At 48.2% G+C, this 23,082-nt stretch overlaps 1 protein-coding gene and 1 non-coding gene across 5 annotated transcripts; one reads left to right on the top strand and one right to left on the bottom strand.

Moving 5' to 3' along the window:
• Positions 1-5,803: 5,803 nt before the first annotated feature.
• Positions 5,804-5,931, top strand: LOC142594388 (U6atac minor spliceosomal RNA). The gene has a single exon (XR_012831382.1). It is a non-coding gene; the product is annotated as a U6atac minor spliceosomal RNA (small nuclear RNA).
• A 1,558-nt stretch (positions 5,932-7,489) lies between these two features.
• On the bottom strand, positions 7,490-20,127 carry WDR5 (WD repeat domain 5). 4 transcript variants are annotated; one of them, XM_009481796.2, is made up of 13 exons: positions 20,021-20,127; positions 19,050-19,158; positions 17,614-17,687; positions 16,464-16,553; positions 15,687-15,776; positions 14,372-14,455; positions 13,250-13,305; positions 13,053-13,099; positions 12,117-12,192; positions 10,686-10,719; positions 10,144-10,218; positions 9,436-9,523; positions 7,490-8,420 (listed from the first exon to the last, which is right to left on the bottom strand). In XM_009481796.2, the coding sequence occupies exons 1-13, from the start codon at positions 20,099-20,101 to the stop codon at positions 8,320-8,322; spliced, it is 1,005 nt and encodes a 334-aa protein (XP_009480071.1). In that variant the 5' UTR covers positions 20,102-20,127; the 3' UTR covers positions 7,490-8,319. The 4 variants fall into 4 exon arrangements, with proteins under 4 accessions (XP_009480071.1, XP_075572546.1, XP_075572547.1 ...); XM_075716431.1 differs by having other exon boundaries at positions 14,375-14,455; XM_075716432.1 differs by having other exon boundaries at positions 16,473-16,553.
• Between the last annotated feature and the right edge of the window lie 2,955 nt (positions 20,128-23,082).

The following is a 23,082-nucleotide window of genomic DNA, read 5'->3' as shown; positions in this document are numbered from 1 at the left end:
TTTTTTTTTTTTTTTTTTAACATAAAGAAAAAAAAAAATTAGAATAAAAATATTTCATTCATTTCTCACCAGCGAGGTTTATGCTGTTTCCCTGGTGATAAAAGCACAAGGCTGGATCTTGAGACGTACGCATTTAATTCCCAGCTCCACCACAAACCCCCGCGATGACCTTGAAACAAGCCACTTAGGCTCCGATCCGTACGGGATGAGATGATTTTTTTTTTTTTTTTTTTTTTTTTTTTGTCTTAAAGCTCCTGTTTGGCCTCTTCGGTTGGGATAACATCTGAAAAAAACACCCCAAAAAAACCCAAAAAAACCCCGTTCCCCACCCCATCGCCCACCCACCCCAGGGGCCCCCGCCGGAAGCGCTGCCCTGCATGGGTGCTCCATCCCTGCACCCCAAAGCCCACGCGGGTGGGCCGGGGCTCCCGGGCGGCGGAGCGAGGGCCGAGGTTGCCCTCTCGTGGGAAGAGCCGGGCTCAGCCGCCCACCCGGGACCCCACGGGGACGTGGGCAGAGCCCCCTCCACGGGCAGGGGCGTCCGGGTACCCCTGGTCCTGCCGGAGAATTGTCCCCCCATCCTCCCCGGGGTGCAGCCCTGCCGCCGGGGCATCGCCCGAAACTTTTCCAGGGCAAAGCATTCGACGCCTTTTATTGAGGAGAGGGGGGAGGAGGGCGTCCTGCCCACCTGTAAGAGCAGGGATGGGGGCATCCCTGCTCCCAGCCCCCCTCCCCAAGGCTGGGGGGCTCAGAGGAGGAGCAGGGCGGCAAGGACGCAGGGCAGCAGGACGATGCCGCCAGCGAGGCCGGGGGGCGGCCGGGGGGCTCTGGGAGAGCTGTTGCAGAGGTCGGTGTTGCAGCAGTGGATGCGGACCCCCGGCAGCTCCTGCTGCTGGCAGTGACGGGAGGTGGCACAGCCGCTGGTCAGCAGGATGCCCAGCACCACTGCAAAGCAAGCACAGCGCGGGGCGTCAGGGCCACAGAAATGCCCCGAGGGCCGGAGCCCCTCTGCTGCGGGGCCAGGCTGGGGGGCTGGGGGTGCTCAGCCTGGAGAGGAGGGGGCTGCGGGGAGGCCTGAGTGCGGCCTGGCAGTGCTGAGAGGGGCTGCAGGAAGGGGGGGGGCAAGCTTTTTAGCAGGGCCTGTTGGGACAGGACAAGGAGTAATGGATTTAAACTAAAGGAGAATAGATTTAGACTGGATATAGGGAAGAAATTTTTTACAGTGAGGGAGGTGAGGCACTGGCACAGGTTGCCCAGAGAGGCAGTGGAGGCCCCATCCCTGGGAACATCCCAGGCCAGGTTGGACGGGGCTCTGAGCACCCTGGGCTGGTTAAAGCTGTCCCTGGCACTGCAGGGCTTGGGCTGGGTGGGCTCTAAGGGTCCCTCCCAACCCAAAGCATTCTGTGATTCTACGACATGGGGACAGCGGTGAGAGCCGGGCTGGAGGGCGATGCTCTGCCAGCCTTACGCCAGGGCTGGGCGCCGTTTGAAGGCTGCAGGGTTCGCTTTGGGGTGCTGGGAGCGTCGCCGGCTCGATGAGACAGCCCCTGCGACGCCGGCCCCTCCGGGCAGACTCACCGCTCTCTGTCTTAATGCAGAACCGGTGTTTGAAGCCCTGGTGGGAGTGGGAGCAGGTGATCACCTGTGGGTTAGAGCACCCCATGTCCACATTTTTGGTGCCGACGATGATGTTGCAGCCGTAACACTGGAGTCCGGATGCTAAACGAGAACCATATGAAACACAACTGGATTTTTCCCGCGTGGAGGGGGGGGGGGGGAAATCCTCAACTCCTTCCTAGCTGCTCTCAAACGATGGCTTTGCAGCGCTCTCTGCCTTGCCAAGTCGCATTAAGCACTGAGCCGAAGCCGCCTGCCACCTGTTTACCCGGTGGGCCCCAAAAATATAAAAGCAACTCCCGCTAGAGGTCAGTGCGAAATCAGAGATTAGCCGGAGATTGGAGCTGGGATCAAATAGTGGGAACAAGGGAGCTTTGAAACAGGGTTTGTGAAGAGTAGGTGAAATCTCCCAACCGCAAACATCACCGAGCCAGGGCTCGGCCACTCTTGGAAACGGCTTGTGGCCGTTTCACCAAATTCCTCCAGTTTCAGCCACGCCGGTGCTGGAGTCAGTCACCCCCGGAGGGATGGTTTCATTGGCGTGGTTTGGTTCGTCCCCTTGACGCGGTCCTGCTCTTATCACAGGGTCTATCGGGGGGCAAAACAAGTCAGAAACAGAAGGGAAATCCTCGTTCAGAGCGACCGCGAGCCAACGTGTCCGTGACCCCGGGACAGCGGTGCTGGTGCGTGTCCCCAAAGATTTGTGCGCTGGTAGCAGCTTGGTCCTTCCCTGCAGGGTCAGCGGCTGTGTCTGAGAATTGCTTGCCCTGAACCAGAATGGGAATTAAGCCATTTCTCAGCTTTCTTTAAGAAAAATCAAAAAAACAACCCTTCAAAGGATATTAATTTACATCATCCAGAGTTTAAGGCAAACGCAGCACCTGATCTCTGGGTTGATTAATCACAGCAACAAAAATCAGGTTGCATTTACCATTGCCGTTACCTTTCCCTGCCTCCAAATGCCGACCCAGAGCCCTTCCCGAGCTTATACTCGCCTGCTCCCATGGGTTTTTCGGGAGCTGGGTGAGCACCCTCCCACAGCCAGGCACGGCGAGGGGAGACCCTGTCCCGGCGGCGCTGGGGAGGGGGAGCCCATGGGGATCCCAGCCCCTGGCCCACGCTCCTTGCCCACATGCCCTCGTTTTGTACTAAATGCGATGACGTTAGCTCCATCTTAAAGCCACCAACACACAGCGACATGCAGCTGCACTGCTCGGGGCAGGAATGCCCCCCAGTTCATCCTGAGGATAAATCTCATGTTAGCAACCAGGGTTTGGGGAAGGTGCAAACAACCGTAATTCCAAGGCAGGGGCATGCTCCACACCCCGGGGACAGTGGCACTTACCCTCTGGGAGGACGAAGACCACGGTCATCAGAGAGAGGATCCCATGGGCACCTCCAGGCATGTGTCCTGAGAGCATAGGGGTCGGCTCCCGGAGCCTGCCTGGGGCTCGGAGGATGAAAATCGGTGTTTGGGGAGCGGGCAGGGACCACGTCTCCTCCCGGCTCTTCCCACCGTCCGCTTGCTTTTCACCCGCAAAACCCTCCGCCAGAATAAAGCGAGATGCCGTCGGTGCAGCAGAAACCTGGCTGCTCTCCACTTCTCCAGCCAGCCCCGTGGCACCCAGTCTCGTTACGTCGATGCTTAATTTCTCCCTTTTCCCCTTGAGAAATTCTCCGATTCTTTCCGTTCAAGCACAGACCTGAGTGCGTATGTGCTGCCCTCAGTTATTTCTGTCCTATTTCCTCTGTCCACGATCACTTCCCATTAATACTACTGTGCAGCAGCTCTTGGAGAGAAATTCTACCTAATCAAGATTTAGTTTTAAATCCACTTCGAAATCCTCTAATTCAGTTGGATTAGGCAGAAGGGGTTTGGGGAGATGTGTGTTTTTACTTTTTTTTTTTTCCCTCCTCTTTTTCCTCTCTGAGCAGCCTCATCTTCACAAATGGACCCACTGGCTTTCTGTGACATATTGTGCTATTTAAAGACAGCAGGAATAATTTTATTAAAGAGAAGCAGTCGACTAATTTTAAACCCAAGACTTGAGATTCTCTAACAAGGTACAGCCCTGGGGATGGCCATGGGGTTAAAGGGAAAAACTGTCGGAGGGAGAGGTGGGTTTGAATGGATCGCAGGCATTTGTGCACAAGAAAATAGTTGCCTTAATAAAGCAGCGAGAGGCCAAATGGGGCCAGCCCCGGGTTTGCATCGGCTCTGGAGGGACCCCGGTTGGGGCTTGGGAAGGGGGCCAGGGGCGCAGCGGGGGAAAGCACCAAGCCGTGACGGCCGCGATGCTGCGGGGCCAGGATCGGACCCGCAGCCGCGTGGGGCATCACGGACGTCGCCAGCTGCAGGATCAGGCCCCCAGGATCCCTGCCGGCTCCCCCACTGGTGTCCCTACAGGCAAAACCCCAGCTCTCAGTGGAGCTAATGGGACTTAGAGAGCTAATGCTTACTAATAAGAGAGCGTGACCGAATGCATGGGATTAAAAAATTAAAATGACAAAATAAGCTGCTTATTGTAGCCCATCCAGGAACTGCCTGCTTGCAGCACCTGGAATCCCCCACCCTGGGCACCCCAGCCCGCCGGGCAGACTGCGGGCACCTCCTCTGCCAGGCACAGCTCCCAGCCAGGCAGGGGCTTGGACCTGATCTCCACACAGCATCTTCATTAGCAAAAACGCTTATTACTATTTCACTGGGAAGCAGCACAAACTTGTCCGACTATGGGCAGCTACAGCTCAGGAGGGGCAATTAGCACCTGGGAGAGGTGCCCAAGTACGCAGCTCATTTATTCAAATCACTTAAACCACCCACAGTGTCCCGTTGGCCTCAAAACAACGTGATTAGAACAAATGTCTAACACAGCAGAGCCTGAAAGCCTCGGGGAGAAAGGATGAAACGCGGGCAATAGGATTGATTTAAACGCACGCATAAATCGGAGCATTCAATAAGGAGGGGAAACTAACTTTTAATCCCTTAATAAAGTCACGGGTATCTGGAAGGGGCGGCCGGGAGCAGCCCGGGCTCTGCTGCAGCGACGCAGCAGCTCTGCGCAGCTCGTGGTCCCGGGACCGTGCACACATCTGGGAGCAGAACCTGGCTCTGCGGCCTCATCCGGCAAAGCGGCTTTTCCCCCAGCGGCACACGGCATGGGCTGGTCCTTCCCGCAAGGAGCAGGGCGGGAAGCTCCCCGGGAGAGCCGCTGGGCCCAAGGGACAGCACGGGGCACTAAACCTGGCATGGGTGGGATGAGCGGCGGGATGCTGGGGTGGGTGACCCCGGTAGGAACATCACCCCGGCCCTGGACCAGCTCCCGAGGCTGATCTGAGGTGCCACTGGTGCTGGTTTAGCCCGGCATTTGATTTGGCTTTATTCCCGTGGGATGCAGCAAGCAAAGAGCTTTAGAAAAGGGAATTAAAAAACCTCCAACCTTTTCAAGTACTTCCACATCGAGAAACAGCATACATTCTTTTAACTTCTCATTAGCTCTGGTGCAATTCAGAGAGATTTATCAGCCCAGGGGCACCGGGAACACGTCAGGAAAAGCCCTTCCTCCCCTGACGGAGAAAAATTTGATGAGCAAATCCCCCGGTACACTCGTGTTCCCACTTAAACCTTCGGGATACCCAGAAAGACGGCTAAACCCTGCGCAGATTAGACGGGTTCGCCCGCAAATCCTGCTTTAGAGCTCATCCCTACGGGAGGCAGAGCAAAACGCATGGCACCCCGCCCCGCCACCCACCGTCACAGCCGGGCCCGCACCCGGCCGAGCCGGGACTCGAACCGGCGGACCCAGCCCCTCCTGCCGCCATTAGCGAGGCGGAAGCAGAAGTGCCCTCCCCCCGGTAAACGCGCCCGCTGATTGGGAGCGGCGTGCACGGCGGGCGGGGCACGGCGCCAACGGCAGGGGGCAGCCGAAGAGGATGCGGCCGCTGCGCTCCGATTGGCCGAGAGTGATGAATATATTAAGGAGGCGGCTAAAAAGCGCCCGTCTCCGCTATTTTAACGGGGTTTTCAGGGTTTTTACATTCATACGGGGAATTAGAGTAAAAAGGTCTTATGAGGATCGGAAAGAGCTGTCAAAGTGAGGCGGAATAAAACGCGAAATTTTTCTCGCTCGATGCTGTGTAGGAGCAGGCTGACGGAGGTTTAAATGGCCGCGGGCGCAGGCGGAGGGCCGTGTTGTATGAAAGGAGAGAAGGTTAGCACTCCCCTTGATAAGGATGGAAGAGGCCCCCGTGGCCTATACAACACGCATACGGTTAAGGCACTGCCACCTACTTCGTGGCATCTAACCATGTTTTTGGTTTTTTCCCCCGGAGGAACCCCCCAAACCAGCCCCCTCCGGTTCCTTTCTTCACCCAGTTTCTCCTTCGCACCCGGTGGAGCGGAGCCCCAGGGAGACAGCCCGCTTACCCTCGGCAGGCCGCAACACTGGCCTGCGGCTAACACGAGCAAAGCTACGGCTCTCCCGGCGTAGGGCGAGCCAGCCCGGCCGTCACCATTAACCTCGCCATTAACCGCGCCATCAAACCACCCCGAGGCGCCAGGCTGGGTACAGACGGAGCTAAGCAGGGCTCACGCCAACAGGCCCCAGCATTAGCCCCAGCTGGGATACCAGGGACTTCAAACACAAAGGACAGCTAGAGAGTAAATCCTTTACAACGGCGCTCTTCAGTTTGGGGGAAAAGAGCCCCCGTTTGAGAGATTTCCTCCTGATGGCAGCAAAACCACCTCCCTTGGTCGCAGCTCTAACTCGGGGGAAGCCACGGCGCCGCTGGGCCAGCAAAGCCGCTCACGCAAACGCGGTTACACGGGAAGGACTATGCTACAAAACATTACTGAATCTACGTGAAAATGCTTTGCTGCGGTAATACACCAGCCACATCTTGCAATTGAAAAGTTTCATTGGCCTGTGAGGAAAAAAGACTGGGAAAAAAAAAAAAAGAATCATGAAGTTAAGAAATTATTTCAGCAGTGATGCTCACCGAGTCTAGAGACACGGTGTCCTTTCCTGGAGGGAATGAAAAACCTCAAGAGACAGCGATATTATTAATAGCCATTTTAGCACCAGCTTAACATGAACTCTATTTCTGTATTTTAAAAAGAAAAGCTGTACCTCATGTCTTGCAGCCGTCGTCTTCTCTAAGGGTAAAGCCAGGCAGCCTCTGAGCAGCCACTAGAGGAGATGTTTGTACTGCAATTGATTTTCAGTTATTAGCAAGCACATTAAGTCAATGCCAAAAAAATAGATTTTTGTTTCACCAGGAACAAAACGTCCCCTTACAGCAGAACCCTTCGGGTGCGATAAAACTTGTGCCTCAATGCAATTCTGAACCCGCACAAGCTAAATCCTGGATCAGCACTCAGCCTGCTCTGCCCCTTCTGCACAGAGGGCAGCAGGATTCCTTTCCCCTTAGCTCAAGGTCTCTGTGAGGGTTTGTACTAATGTTGCCTCTGCTGAGGACACCTTCAGTTCAATCTTCTTACTTACTTTAAACAAATTTTGACCTGAGTTATGCTCCTCTTTTCTTTCTCCACAACAGACGTAAAGCACCACGATGCTGCTCCTCCTCCTTTCTTCCTCCTCCCCTCCTCACTCAACGCAGCTGCTACAGAAATACTTCCTTCTAAAAGGTGTTTTTAAGGGAGGCTTCTTCGGACACAGACACTTCACATTAGTACACTCTTACCACACGCATACACATAAAATCCCACCTTTTTATTATGGCATATGGTATTTTTTTGGATGTGTAAATACCACATGGGTATGACAAAAAGGGAAAGAAATACCACTGCTGAAATAGATACAGAGTCATGCCATTATCAATACAGTTCATACGATGGATTTTCAAGATACAAAAGTCTGGGTTTTTTCTTTTTACATTGAAATAACTTTACAGTGTTCTGTGAGCTTGCTTTATAACCAGAGAGAAAAAAAAAATTAAAATATGCCGAGAACAACTACAAGCAGGATTCATTTTAATGGTTAACAGAAGAACTGTAACTTTGCTCTAGAACAGCATCTATTAAACACACGTAACAAGAGGTAAGCAACTATACAGAAGGTAAGAGAAGATTTCACCACAGGAATCAAGTCGGGGCAGGAAGAGGGAAATCTGGAACTGCATGGTTTTATTTGGTCACAAAGTTTGAGCTGAGTGTTTAAAATGAAGCACCCTTAAAGATGCAGTACTCCTATTTAAAACAATACAGAAACTTCCCAAGAGACTAGAACCTACGTTCTGGGGAAAAAAAAAAAAATTAAAAATAGACATTTAAAAAAAAAATCCACACATCTCTAGGCTCATGACTTAACTTACTGTTACAAAGTAGACTGGCAGCTCTTCTTTAAGCAGCAACAGTGCCCAGAAGTAATGCCACCATAAAGTACAGTATCTTTGGGGTGTCCAATACAAGGCTGACACTTCTAACGCGATGTCAGAATGATCCATTTGTCTGCCAAAACATTAGGCAAGAAAAGGATACACTGCATCTTTTTTTTTTTTCCACCACGTTGCCCGGTTCTAGCAAAGAGCTAAGACGTTTTCTTTGGGCCAAGACTAACAGAAACCACTTTATCAAATATTCTTCAGGTTTCCTGCCAAACTGGATTTATTATTCTCATGTGGTTTTTAAATTTTTTTTTTTAAAAACATTTTTTCCTGACAGTCTCTAAAGTGATACTGGAACGTTTAACAGTCACTCTTCCACAGTTTAATTGTTTTGTCGTTTTCTAGTGCCGCTGACGCAATGATGTTTTCTGTTGGGTGACAAGCTGTTGAGATTACAACATCTAAGCAAAAAGAAAAGATATACAAATATCATTATTTACAGCAATGAAATGTGGTTCACAGCAGCCATTTCTGAAAACAAATGTGCATTGCGACCGCATTTTAAAACAGCATAGACAAGTTACTATTTCCTCATAGCAGAATTACAAACGCATTATTCATAAATATTTTCCAACTACTGCTTCTCTGTGAGAGGAAATACTAGCAAAAAAGAATTGAGAGCAGTAGTTGGAAAGTGTTTGACAGGTTTCAAAATGAGAGAACTCTCTAGATTCTAGTTCTTGCTTACTTCACAGGCAAAACTCTTGGCATATTATGTCAGACACAGCTAATAAAAACCCAGCTCAGTTTTTTCTTTCCATGTAAGGTATTTCCAACATCCTATTCAATGCTTAAACAGCACTTCATCTTCAGAGCCTTGCCCTATAGCCTGAAAATGAAAACCTGCTGCCACTGCCCCCACTTACAGTCCACATAAATGGTCCTGCAAAGGAATAAGCCTGCTTAGATTTCACAGCACAGTTCCTTCTCGTCAGTACAGTGGAAGTGCTGCTCTCTTAGGGGATTCAGAGTAAAGTATCCATGAGGTGACATCTCAATACACGCCCAGCTCTGCCTTCAAGAACAGGCATATGTACAGACATTTACAAACAGCAGGACCACATCAGTCCTTAACTGTTCAAGAGCTGCAGCTTTGGAAGGTGTTAATAGGCAATCCAAAGTCACTAACGTTCTGAGTCACTTAAATATCTCGACCAGTTCCGAACTCAAGGAAATCTCTTTTGTAAGCTGATGTCAAAGTTCTCACAGTGGAAGAATAAACACTTGCAATGCCCATAAAAAAACCCATCACAAAAAGGAGCAAACTGCTAGGATTCAATTAAGCTTCAGCCAGTCAAGAATTTACCGCTCTGACAGTCAAAACTAAGTATCAGAGAGAAAATACTCAAGCTAAGCCCTCATTACAACCTGACATGAGGGACATTCCATCAATAAAAACAAAATCCTCTTCCACACCTGTGTGTCCTTGTAATTTCTGTACAATCTCTTTTGTCTGAAGGTTCCAAATATAAACCAGGTTGTCTTCTGAACCGGACACGATCCACTGGAGGGGCAGAGAAAAAAAAAACCAAAAACAACTCTGTTATTTTAATCTTTCTCCTCATCTATATCTAAGTGCAATTATTCAGTAAACATTTCATTGTCATCATATGAAAAGGAACTTCCAACATTACATGACTGCTTGATGCAGTTCATTCTCTCAGCCTCTCTTCAGTGTATTTAGGCAGCAGAAAGCTTTGTTCCACCCTGCGTATGCCAGAGGAGGAAAACTAATGGAGCAAAAAGCGCTAAGGTGGTTCTGTGTTAGGACTTAATCTTTGCTGGTTTGTTCTCTCACCTCAACCAGAACACACCAACCTATCTTCTGACGGCTGGTTGCTCTGTGGCTACGGCAAACCGATACACGAGCAGCCGCTCTCCGGCTGCGGCAAAGTCCTTTTCTACAGCTGCAGCGGCAGGAGCCTGCAAGGGGACAGCGGGCCCACCCAGAAACACAGACACCAGAGGTGCTCCTTGGACAGCCTCTTCTCCCCCTGCACTACGGCACCTGCGAACCAGCACCCACCAAAGGAAGTTTCCGTCCCCAAACTACTGTTTCTTCTACAGAGGCAAGCAGGAAAAAACCACAGATCAGCAAAAAAAGCATCTCGAATAAACACTAACCTTTCCACCAGTAACGGAGAAATTGGCAAATATGCAGTACTTCTCATTTTTGTGTCCTGTGTATGTCTTCAGGCACTGAAAGTGAAGAGCCGCAAGACATTAATACAGCTGGGAGGTAGTTTTCTCAGTCAAGGACAAACTCTCTTGGCAGAAAAGACTAAATATATCTACCTGTGTTTCCCAACCTGCCAACTTATCTAGAGGGTGCAGAGGGCATCTCTGCCCTAGAACACCAAACAATTTTTGGGGTGGAGGAGGCCCTAAATTTGTCATGTTACCACAGAGAAAGAGAGCAACAGCAATTTATTGTTCATAAAGAGAAAAATGCAGAAATATAGCTTTACTTAATGTCTCAGGGCTATGCAGGAGACCAGTCACTTCCCCCCCGCAAAAGGCATCTTTAGTCCTCTCCAATAAAGGGGTACTAACACTTTTTTCTACAGCATTCATAAAATGTTAAGGAAGCTTAAAAAGCACATATGAAATCCAGATTTTCTTACAAGCTTATTTAAGTCTACATAGTGAGACAGGATTATTTTTACCTTTCCTTTGCTGTAGTCCCAAAGTTTAAGAGTGCTAGAAAACAACAGAAAAACAAACATTTTAGTTCTTGGGGTTTTTTTTCATCTGACAATTTCCTAGCAGCAGAAAGTTTCTCCATACCAGAGTTCTTAAAGTCTACATGGATCACTTCAGCCTGGCTTCAGAATGCAGGGTTAGTTTACCCCAAAGTATCAATTTTACTGCCATGCCATTCATATTCTCCTCCATGAAAAAGGGTGTATTTAGATATTTCCTCACACCTGCAAGTTCCTTTATAAAATAATGACCAGACAACTAGGGAAACGATGGGCAAGATAACAGACAAATTACAGTGAGAGAGTATAAGGTGGTTTGGCAGACACCCCCCAACTCCCAATGCATCCAAAAGATTCATACAGATTTCATTAGACGTCATCTTTCTCAGGGTGAGAAACCCACTAGAACCAGGGATGGCCCTACAAACTATCGCCTCTCCCCCAGCTGTTTTAATATCAAATCCTGCTGAAAGTAGATACAGACCAAATTACACACACACACACTGCCCTCATTTTTCAATTTGCAGTCCTGCACCAGGGAGTTTCAGGGGAGTAAACACTGGACCGAGGCATCCTCAACCCGTTCAAGCCTAAGCCAGTGCAGAGTAAGTGCATAAGCACGCTACCGAATACAATTTGGACGTGAAGCGAGTCACTCATTTCAGGCAAGCACTCGGCTCTTCCACAAGACTAAGCAAGCCCCATGCGTGTCTAGATACAGACCATCCGTACTGATACCCAGGCTACTGCCAGAGCTTGCAACGTAGTCCCCTTTCTCTTCCCCAGGAAGCCTAACCTGGGTTTGCTCTGCTTTTCACAGACTAGTTGAAAACAGCAGGCAACAGCCTGTGGTATCTTTGGTACAAAGATGCTCAGACAGGGAGGGTATCAGCCTCAGGACCTAGGAAAGGAAGGTCTCATGAAAGCAACAGCATCATCGCCATCTGTGAATGGTGATGATAGACCAGCTAATCCCTTCTTAGTAGCTGCATGGGAATTCTCCAGGTGAATCATTCTCAATACAATCAGCCCACCTGCACTGCTTTTATGCCTTACACACACAGTTATTTACATATCACAGCCTTTTTTAGGCTAGATTTTTCTGTCTCTCGATGTTACAAAAGAATCATACGATTAATGCAAGGAAATGCTGAGGTTTTGAAAGGTACAAGAAGGAATGAATGGGTGTTGCAGTCACTAAGCAGTGCTAGAAAGACCCACATCCTGCCTGTGCCATTAGCAAAGCACAACACCTTGCAGGCTTTTTAAGTTTGATAGTATATATGAACTTGTGTAGTACCATTACTGTGATAGCTAAACAGCAGCAAAATAAAGTTTTCTCTGATACCCATACACACTTCAAAGCCTATTTTTCTTTTTTTTTTAAATACCTACTTGTCCAAAGTTGCAGCTAGTATGTATTTGCCATTTGGGGAGAATTTCACAAAAGACACAGGAGGGTTATCATCATCTACAGTGAAAATAAAAAGCAGTATTAAACAGTGCACAGTTGTATTGTCTCATTGACAGAGAATTTCTTTTGACAATAATCTGCTGTTAATTGTTTCACTGAAACAAGCTTTCAGTTTTGTCATCCTTGGGTACTTCAAGAAAGAGAGAGGTATAAAAGGTGATTGTTTTCAGTAATTTAAGAAAAGGCTACTAAGCATTTTTCTCACAAACATTTTAAATAACTCTTTGTAACTGAGCTTTCCTTCCTTGCATCAATATATATCAGAGCAAGACCATATCTCTACCTTTTAAAAACCATTATATTAGAAGACATGCCACTGATTTGCAGTGCCATATGATTTGTCTATATAGTACTATATAAGAATATGAAGGACTAGGGAACATATGCCCAACAGGTGGTTTCCTTTTATTAGCCATGTTCACAAGATGCCTCATGCATCTTGCGATAAAAACAGGCAGCCTGCGTAGTCACAGACTACCCATCTTCATCGCATCCAACAGCACAAACAACTCTGTCGCTACAGCTTTGAACTGCTGCACAGCAAGCGCTACACAGCTGAATGGTAGAAAACTTTGGAAAACTCTCATTTGTCCGTCTATACTACATAACACTCAAAGCTTAAGCAAGTTTCTCATTTGTCCGTCTATACTACTCAAAGCTTAAGCAAGTTTCCATTCATGTGAGAGTATGGTTCCTCTTGTTGCAATAGATAGGAGGGCAATGGTGTACCAACAGAATGGTAGGGAGGCAGTAAAATAGAGCTTAAGGTGGCTGCTGTTCAAGGCAATGATGCAGAATAGCTATGTCACAACTTAACAGCGAAGAACAGAGCACAAACAAGAAGTATTCCTACTTACCAATGAGTGTTTTCAAGCACTGGCCTGATGCTGTATCCCAGATTCGACTATTAAAAACAAACAAGAATCATTACTATTGGTTTTGAAGTCTTTGTTCTGATTTTAACATTACAAATACAAGCTTTTTTTAAAAAAAGTCTTTTTTTTTTTAAATGCAAAAGGTTTGAACAGTGCCACAGACAAGAAAAAAAACTTACCAGAGTCCATCATAGCTACTTGACACTATCAGGGATCCATCACGATTAAAATGCACCTGTAATATTATAGAAGGGGAAAAATAACTTTACTGATGTTCACAAAGATCAAATTTTTAAGCCCCACTGAAAGCACTTATCTTCCATTACTGACACTGCAATTCATGTGGATAGAAGCAGAAAGTCAACATGACACACAAAAAATAGGCACAAGTTTAGATGGGCAACATGATTAAAACCAAGATTCTTTCCCCCGCAGTTTGTCTGGCATAATTCTAAAGAGGAATGGACGTTAACTACAGCTGTTTATTTAAACATCGGGGACTGGAATACATGTTTCTTCAGAAGCTTAGAACACACAGCTCAAATAATAGTAGTACCAAACCTGGGGATATTACCTTATAATTTTAAGGGCATCAAATTTAATCTCATAGGTAGCCACATCTATGTTTTAAGGTCAATTTATTGCCTCAAACCACACCTCAAAATACTGCTATTTTAAAGAATAATTACTACTAACATACATTTGTAAGTGTGAAATATCTTCTACATAAGGCAGAACAATCATGTTACAACAGCCATGGTTTAGCACATCTGAGGCTCAAATTTTTTTCAGTTTCCTTAATTTCAAAAATATTAAGAGTTGAACACCTTCTGGTTTTCCTTCATTTGAATGGATGCTGCTCCAAGCTCCTTTTACCTATTAAATGAATGAGATTTGAAATGGAGCATATTATGGAACTACCCTGCTCTCTACTTCAGTAACAGCTTGAAACAACACAAAAGCAACAGGCGTAGAGGCTGTTCTCTGACCCTCAAGTGACCACAAATCTGTGCCCCAGCATCAGGCTGCTAGATTCAGACGTGACTGGCACACCACTATTCACTGCTCCCCACATTAACACCCAAGACCAAAATCCATACTGATCTCACAGAAAACACTGTTCATTTCATTCTCTTTGAGCAACGACCACCAGCAAACCCACCACAGCCCATCCACTACACTGTGTAAGGGCTTCATAATAAGTTAGAGCGCAAACCCACTCCCCTACAAACAGCAGCAGGAGAGGAGCTCTGCTAAACAAAATAAGCATGTTAGTGTGTTCACTTATTGCAGGGACTTACAGCTGAAACTGGGTCAGAATGAGCAGGCAACGTCTTGAGGCACTTCCCTGTTTTCACGTCCCATATCCTCACGCTTTCGTCAAACTGAAGATTGAAGAAATGCACAAGGTGGTTTAATGATGCACCTATTCGAGGCATGCAAGGTGTTACAGCTTGACTAGATGCACGTGCCTTCCTCCAGCTGCACTGCAGCTGCATCAGAAAGCCTAGGACACAAGCACCACACAGGGCAAAAATAACAGACTGGGAACACAGCTCCCTCAACTCTTCCTCCCCATGCAGGAACCCTGCACGCTGGGGATGGGTTAAGGGTTTGACTGCGTCCCCAGGCAAGGACAGCAGTGGCACTGCACACTTCATCTGACTACAAGCTGGGTTTGTGGAGGAAGACAGAGAATGGAAGTGGTAAGGGGTTGTGACTGGGGCCCCCCATTCCCAACCCTTGGTAACGTGGCTAGCATAACTAACGCCATTTTGTAAGGCAAGCAGCCACTCTCTGTGACTGAGAGGGTCACATATTCGTTCCCTTTCCCTCATTATCAGGCTCTGAAGGTCCTGTGAACCAAGCAGACAAACCAAACAGATTTCTTCTTCCCCTCCCCACTGCCCTCAAGATTCCTGGGTGCCAGGCTGATTACTCCCTTCCTCGCCAGCCTTGAAGGTCCCAGGCACCCCGTCAAACCAGCGCTGGGGATCACCCTGTCCCAGAACACGGAAGCATAACAGCACACAGAGCACTGTCTACAAAATCAAGCAGTTACAAGTCCTAAGCAGGGAACCTGGACCAGAACTGCTGGTGGACAACGAGACCGTGACCCCCCCAGTAGCCAGGGACGAACCCCACCATCGTCTGCTTCCTCCAAGGATTTAATAAGCCACTCATATTCTTTTATTTTATATGATTTTCGAGTCTAGATTATGATTGTTATATTGATACAGCAAACCATGTATTAAGATCTGACCCGACCTGCAGAGGGTCTAGGTGATTAGAAATCACACTTTGAGTTAAGTTAGAATGTAGGCGATTAGAAATTATAAGTTAAGTTGTGTTATAAATTCCATATTATGCCACCTACAAATTGTACTACATTGATTCTCGCTGTAGAAATCCTGTGCCATTCTAATCATAAATTCTGTGCTATGCTAATCATAATATCCTGTTAAGAAAATAAAGCTTTAATCATAGCTACAATTTAGTGCCATCATCATTCTGCCAAGGACCCCTAAAAGAACCTGTCTGTCCCCTTAGTGTCAGGTGACAAGGGTGTGCAACACTTGCTTCGCACAAAGAAGGAAAAAAAAAAAAATCACTTACTGATCCAGACACAATGAGGTTTGACTGAGGGTTGAAGTTGCAGCAGAAAACGTAGTTACTGTGCCCTTTCAATGTCTTCAAGCACTTACCCTGAAATAAGATTTAGCAGAGTTAAATATACAGCATCCTCCACAGCCATAAATGCATTCAGATAAGCTGCGTTAAGGTTAAGCACTGTGCAGCACACAAAGAAACCACCTCTAACAGATTTAGATGGGCAGAGGGCCAGCTACAGCAAAACAACGGGAAAGAAAAAAAAAAAAAAAAAAAGACATTTTTCATGACTGCAGCCAAGTTGCAAACCCTTTGGGCAACTCAGGAGAACCCAGCAGTTTAACATACCTAATCAAAATTCAACCAAATTATCCGGTTTTCCTGTAATCGCAGAAAAGGTGGGGGGGGGGGGAGGCAAAGACAAGCGAAGCTATGATAAGAAGTTACAAAAAAGTTTCACCTGAGAGGCTGCTTTCAGAAATGAAACCTGTGGTTGCATTGCCACCATAAGGCTTAAGCACTCTCAGAAGATAACCAGACTCCTCGTGGTACCCATAAGCATCCCCCTCTTTCCAGGAGCAGACAATGTAACTCACTCATCTTCACAGCCCATTCATTCCTGCTCATTCTGAGCAGGAAAGAGTGAGTATTACCCAAAGAGGATCCAGTGCTTAAAACCCTACCTTCTCTCATCATAGCACATCAAGGCTGTCTCTCAGAAGAACATGAGTTAAGATGCCAATGCTGGGGAGAAGGAAGGGAAATAATAGTTTCTGCCCTTACCGAGCTTACATCCCATATTTTGAGAGTTTTATCATCGGAGGCAGAGACAAGAAGGTTGGAATCTGACGACCAAGCAACATCAGAGATTCCCTAAAACAAAGGAAAACAATTCTCTTCTCAGCTCTGTTTGTTCACTGACACAGGAAAATGGAAAACACAGACTGTATATTATATGTATAGCTGAAGCCTGAAAGAAAATTCAGCATTAAGAGTTGGGAATTCATTGATTTGACTGGGTTAAGAGCTCCTTTGACACTTGGTCATTTTAAGCTGAGCCATACATGTAGATACAGTGCTTAGGGACATGATTTAGTGGTGGACTTTGCAGTGCTAGGTTAACAGTTGGACTTGATGATCTCAAAGGTCTTTTCCAACCTAAACGATTCTATGATTCTATATACTCCAAAAATATCAATGGCTTGTTCATAGCTCTTACTGTGGCCACCAACACCCTTTCTTGAAATTCCTAAACGGTATACTATATAAACTAGTCTGAATAAGTGGCTTCTCTTCATGACAAATGGCTTGCTCTTTATCATCTGAGTCCCTAAAGGCTGGAGAAGAACAAGATTCCACTGTTTTTAATTTTAGTGAGTCTTCATTTTTGCTTATGAAACTTCAGCACGTAAGAAACTCTCAAAAACAAAACCAGAGGGTTTGGGAGCTGGTGTTTTCTTTAGAACTTTGCAGAATGAGTAAGTGTTGTGTTTATGTAGGCAAACCCACATGAAAAATTCAATCTCCTTAAAAGGCAAGCCATTCTGCTCCATATACAAAGGAAAGATGGAACAGGACACAGTGTTACAGTTTACAGGATTTTCACCCAAGAATGCACTGCCCTGTGTCTGAGGTTGGCATTTCTGAAAGGGAGGGACTCAAGAAAACAGGTAGGTAGTGTGCATGCAGGTACTCCATTATCAGCCTGCACTTCACCCATATTTCCAGCCTGACCTGGTGTTACTTCAGCAATTCCAGTCCCCGGCTGTTGCACAGGACTGTATAAACAAAGAAGCACAAAAACAGACTGAAGAACAAGCCTTCTACACAAGTCAGCCTAACCAAGAATGGAAATTTCTGGATGAGGAAAAGAAAGCAAAATTCTTTACACGTAAATTCGTATTCAAGTGCACAGGAATCTCCTCATACTTACCAGTTTATGACCAGATATTGTTTTTTCAAACTTGCCATCATATGCTCCCCAAATTTTAATGAGTTTGTCAGCAGCTGGAAAAGAATGTGCCAGTTAAGAGATTAGCAGCACTAACAGATATAGCTGTCCCTTCCAGGTGGAAAGAAATACGTTAACTACATCTCTGCAAACACTGGGTAGTTCTCCCTCCCCAGGCAGAACTAAGTGTATAAGGTAATATGTACTTGGTAAAGAACAGTTTCATACACGCCAAGCTGCAGCAGCTGAGATTACATAAACTGCCTGGAATGCACCGAGTCTCCAGCCACTTTAGTTTCTCTGATGACAACTTGGGTTTCTACTTTTGTTTTAGATTGCCAGTGGTAAAAGTAGTACTGTTCCATAGGAATGCTGAAACGCTTTTGCCCAAAAAGAATAAAAATTACACTATAAGCTGGACTGAATTAATGCCTGCAAAAACCCAAACATATTATCTATGTTAACTTGCAAAACACGCCAGAAAAAAAGGCTGGTATTTGCCAGAAGCAGAGGTTGGAAAACCTGGGCAGAGGAGCAGGGGCGGACTTTCATGAGGACACTCAAACATAAAAATGATTTATATATGCTACACTGCACTGGTCTTATTAAGGCTATTTGCAGTTAAGGCAAAGACCTAAGTCATTCCCATGTCTGGAAGATGTTCGAGTGGCCCTCAAAATCATATTCAACAACGTTCTTTTCAATTGACCTCTTCTTATATATGGATCCACTCTGGATCATCGAGGGTCACATCAACACATTTTCAAAGGAAAGCTACCAAGCAATGTTGACTACCAAAAAAAATTTAGGAAATAGCAAAGCTGAGAGGAAGAGGACCTGATCTACCACTGAAGAGAGCAAGTAGTGAAACACTGTTTTTAATAACCTTCTGCACATTTCACTGGGGTAATCAAAGGCTCTGACTTATTAAACACCACAGGCACACAGGACAGAAGCACATGGCCAGTCCGCCACACCACACTCTACAGTCCAGTCTAGTAGCGCAAAGCTACCCGCCTTACTTCCCAGAGCTAAGCTTCTGCCTGCAGATACTGTACACAAAGGTTAATTTAAAAGCTTAAGCTCGGTCTTTAGTGATACAGAAAAGCACAAGGGTTCCCTTTGCACAGGGAAAGAATCCTGTGTCTGCTCTTGCCCATTTGCTCAGTAAAGAAAGCTGAACAGGCGAGGACTCTCCAACTTGGCAATGCACAGAAGATCCAGTGTTCAAAGTAACAGAACTTAAAAAGCTTAAAGCAGATTATCTTGTAGACTGACAGCTTTGGTATTGCTCCTTTTAAGAAAAACCATGACACTACACGCCTCCTCTATCTGAAGAAGGTGACACTAAAGACAGGCGCTTCTCCAAGACCCACATTTGCATGTTTTAGGTGAGATAAAAAGCAAGCAATACTTACAGGAGCTGGCTAGCCACTCTCCATTAGGACTAAACTTTACTGATGAGACTGCCTTTGTATGTCCTGCTAATGTGAACTTTAGAGCATAGTTTGGTTTTACGGGTGCAGGCTGTAAGAAAAATATATACGAATGAGTTGAATAAATTCCAAATTTAGCATCTCAGTGACAAGCTCTGTATCAGACTGGGTCAGTACACAGCAATGGACTGCATGAATGTTCACCATAATAGAAATTCCAGCCTTTACATTTTTCCCCCCTCTCCAAATTCAAAAAACAACAAAACACCCTTGCTGTCTGGGGCCAGCAGTGCCTTGCTGTTGCAGACACACCACCAACTCATCCCTGGTATGAATTTAATCCAAGCCAGTAACAAACAGGTGAGACTAATCCAACCATAAAGTGCTTGGCAGATCAAGATAATGCTCTTGGTACTGATCTGCGTAGTGCTTTTAAGTGTTTGCAGTTTTCATCCTTATTGTGAATTAAATCACAGGCCAATTCCTCCATACCCCTAAAATACCTACCCCCCTCCCCCTTTTCACCCTTTGTGAAGGCATGGTTAGACAGCAGCATCTCCTCTGAGCATCTGCAGGCTTCAAAGAATCTGAATAACAACCGCCTCCCCACTTTGCAACTACGATCATAGATTCACCAATTCTCCAGTCACCTCTCGGCACTCCAAGGACACAACCAACCTGCCTCTCTAATGCTCAAAGCGACAAGAAGTATTTCGTTAGCAAGAACTTCCGCTAAACCCAAAAAAACCCAGCACGACAAAAGGCTGTACTCCATGCCCTTTGTCCATAAAATCCTCAGCATGTTTTCAGCTCGAGACAACATCAGAAGCAGAAATCTGGAGAAGTTCTTAATCTATATTAGAATTCAATTCTCTAATTCTGGTTTGCCTGTTGAATATGCAGGTAGTTGCCATGTGTATTTACACGGATATTGTTCGGAGCCCCACACACACCTTGCTCTGATTGGTTGAGGAGGAAGGAGTAGATTGTGTTTTGGTGGATTCTGCATCTGGCTTCTTTTCTTCTGTTGCCATGGTTCTGAAGCTGGCAAATGAGACTTATGGTGCTTGAAGGGGAGAATGAATGTGCTGCTTCAAAAGGCAGCCCTTGCCACAGAGAGGAGAGCCGCACTGAAATGAAAACCTGGAAGAAAAACAAAATATTCTCATTAGCTGTCAAAAAGATTCTCAGTGGCTAGAAGAATGAGATTAGCCTAACTGCAGGTCACCAGAAACCAGTATGAAAAAACATATTCTGTATCTGTTTAGCAACACAGCAGCATTTTAGGCCTTCAGACCTACTAATGTGCAAGAGCAGGAACCCAAGCCATGGCCTTTTATCACTTCTCGGAAAGCTTTTTTCCATTCTGCTCCATTCCAAATAGAAATAAAGCTGAATAGCTGTTAGGTGTGGCAGGGTTTTCATATCATATTGCCCAAATACACTTCTAACAAGTACTTAGTAAATACAGTGGTCCGTACAAAAGGTGGAAGGAAGGGTCCAAGGCTCTTTTTTTCAGATTTATTAAGGTACAGAATACCAGATCGTAATGAACACAAAAAATACCTGGCATTTCCACAGCTTAAGACCCTGCTAGAGTCCTTCCAGCTCGGAATGGAAGTATTTCACTCTCATATTTCCCTCCTAAATGGTCTGAGCATCACATCATACCCTTCTCCGCCTGAGGCTTTCACCTGACTGAAAGCCAGCCTTGTATTAGCCTCACCAGGCTTGCTTTTTGTAACAAAACCCGATAAAGCGCCGTGCCGGTATTCGGTAATCGGGGCTGATGCTGCAGAGGGAACAACCTCCACTGCAGCTCAGCCACGTTTCAGCTTCCTAACAGAAGAACCTCCAGCTCACGCTGTAAGGATTTGTCTTCAAAGTGCCCTCGCAATATCTCACCGTTCTTTTGGCAGGTGGCAGCAGATTTGGGAGCAATAGCGTTTGCTCTTCCAGTGACTACTGGCGTTTTAAGCATCTCCTTCTGGGAAGGGGAAGGGAAGGGGCAGAGCAAAGCGCTACCAGTTGCCCGTCTGCTGTCGTGAGCCCTCTCCACAGCGTGGATAAATCACCGGCCGCCACCGATAAGAAATTAAAAGTTTTCTAATGCAGATGAGATTCCTTTCATCTGGAACTAATCTGGGAAGTTCGGCGAGCACGCATCCTGCTGCCGGCGCTCAGCTCCGCCCGCACCGCAGCCTCCTCCCGCAGGAACCCCAGCGCCAGCTCCTCGCCGGCCCCCACCGCGCCCGCGGGGCTCGCCGGGGGACGCGGGGTTCCCTTCCAAACCCCCGCCACCGGCACGGCCCCCGCCGCCGGCCACGCCGTGCCCGGCACAGCCGCCGGCTGCGAACGCCCCCTCCCCGCCCGCCCTCGCCTCGCCACGCTCGGGGGGGGAAGGGGAAAGGGGGGGGGGGGGGAGGGAAGCTGCCCGCGGGGAGCCCAAACTTTTGGGGTCCCGCCCGCCGCAGCCCCGCCCGCATGGGGTCCCCGCGCGGCGGGAGTTGGCGGGGGGGGGGGGGGAAGGCGGGAGGGTGGCGGCGCGAGGCAGGGCCGGGCCCGGCGCGCGCGCCCCCCGCGAGGAAGGAGGCGGGAGAGGGGGGAGGTGTGGGGGGGGGGGAGTGGGCTCCGCGCGCTGCCTGAGGGGAGGCGGCGGCGCCGCGCGCGGGGAACGGCGGAGCGGGAGCGCGGCGGTGAGGAGCCGGGAGGGGAGGCGGCCCCGCCCCCGCGGCTCTCGGTGACTTACCGGGGGAAGGGGGAGGGAAGGGGGGGGACGGCGGCGGCGCCGCCTCCTCCGCGGCGAAGGAGGAGCAGCGGCCGCGGGAGGGGAGGGGGGGAACGCGGCGGCGGCAGCTCCGGGGCCGCCAGGCGGGGGAATGCGGGAGGGCGCATGCGCGGTCCGGGCCAAAGGCTGCACAATGCCGCTCTCTCCCGGGAGCGCTACGGCAAGGCCCGAGAGCCAAAAAGCAGCGCTCGCGCGCGCGGGCGGCGCCTTAAAGGGGCAGGCGCCGCCCCTTCGCCTTCGGCTTTTTCTCCCGCCCTCCCCTCCTTCGCCTTCCCGGGCTGAGTGGCAGCGGTCGGCGGGGCGGAGGCTCAGAGTTCCCCGTCGTGCCGTCCCTCCGCCGCGGGTAAGGCCCCTGAGCTGCTGCCCGGGCTCTGGGTGGCTCTGTGGGGAGCGGGCATCGAGGGCGGCGGCCCGGCCCGGCCCGGCCTGCGGTGTGGAGCGGGGCTCGTCAGGGCCCCATCCAGCCCTGCGTGGCTTCCCCGCGCAGCACGGATCCCGCTGGGCGCTGGCCGGCGGGTACACGGGCACCGAGCCCAGGGGCACGGCTCTGCCCCTCTGCATCGCCGTCCTTCGAAAGCCTTTGCGCCTGGCTGCAGCGGGGTGAGGTGTCGTGGGGTCGTGATAAGCGGGCCGAAGCATATGGAAGCATATGCCAGGACCGCAGGTAAAAGCCGTTATGAAAAGACCAAGCTAAATCACAAGCCAGTAACGTATGTAACGCATGAGGCTGATGTATGAGCCGTTTAACACCGCAATATTTGCCTGGGTGAGAGTGTATCTGAGGCGGTTCTCAGTGTACCAGCATACAAGGGCCCTGACTCAGAAAAGCGTTTAACTTTGATATATTAAGGCCAAACAGCCAACTTAAAGCATGTGTTCAAGCGCTTTTCTGGAGAGCAGTGTTTTTTTCTGAACCGCAACCCAACGCCGCACAGAACACGTTACAGTCTGCTTTCAGTTAAGAGGGAAGAAAAGGAGACACGTGTCATTTACTGGCCCTTTAACACAGGAAGATCTTTGGGCTCCAAAAATTCTAGTGGCAGTCAAGACAGGAAAAAAAAAAAAAAAAAAAAACAAGAAAAAAAAATCTGCGGTATGGTGAAGCCAAGGCTCTTCTCCTCCAGCCTGGAAACCCACAGCAGAAGTCTGGAGAATTAACCCTGCCGTCTAAACTCAGGGAGGTAAAACACAGACAGCTGTAAGAGCTGCACAGTCCCCAGAACAGTA

The sequence above is a fragment of the Pelecanus crispus genome, chromosome 9, assembly GCF_030463565.1.
Source record: "Pelecanus crispus isolate bPelCri1 chromosome 9, bPelCri1.pri, whole genome shotgun sequence".
NCBI classification, from domain to species: Eukaryota; Metazoa; Chordata; class Aves; order Pelecaniformes; family Pelecanidae; genus Pelecanus; species Pelecanus crispus.
This window is presented reverse-complemented; position numbering and strand designations above follow the sequence as displayed.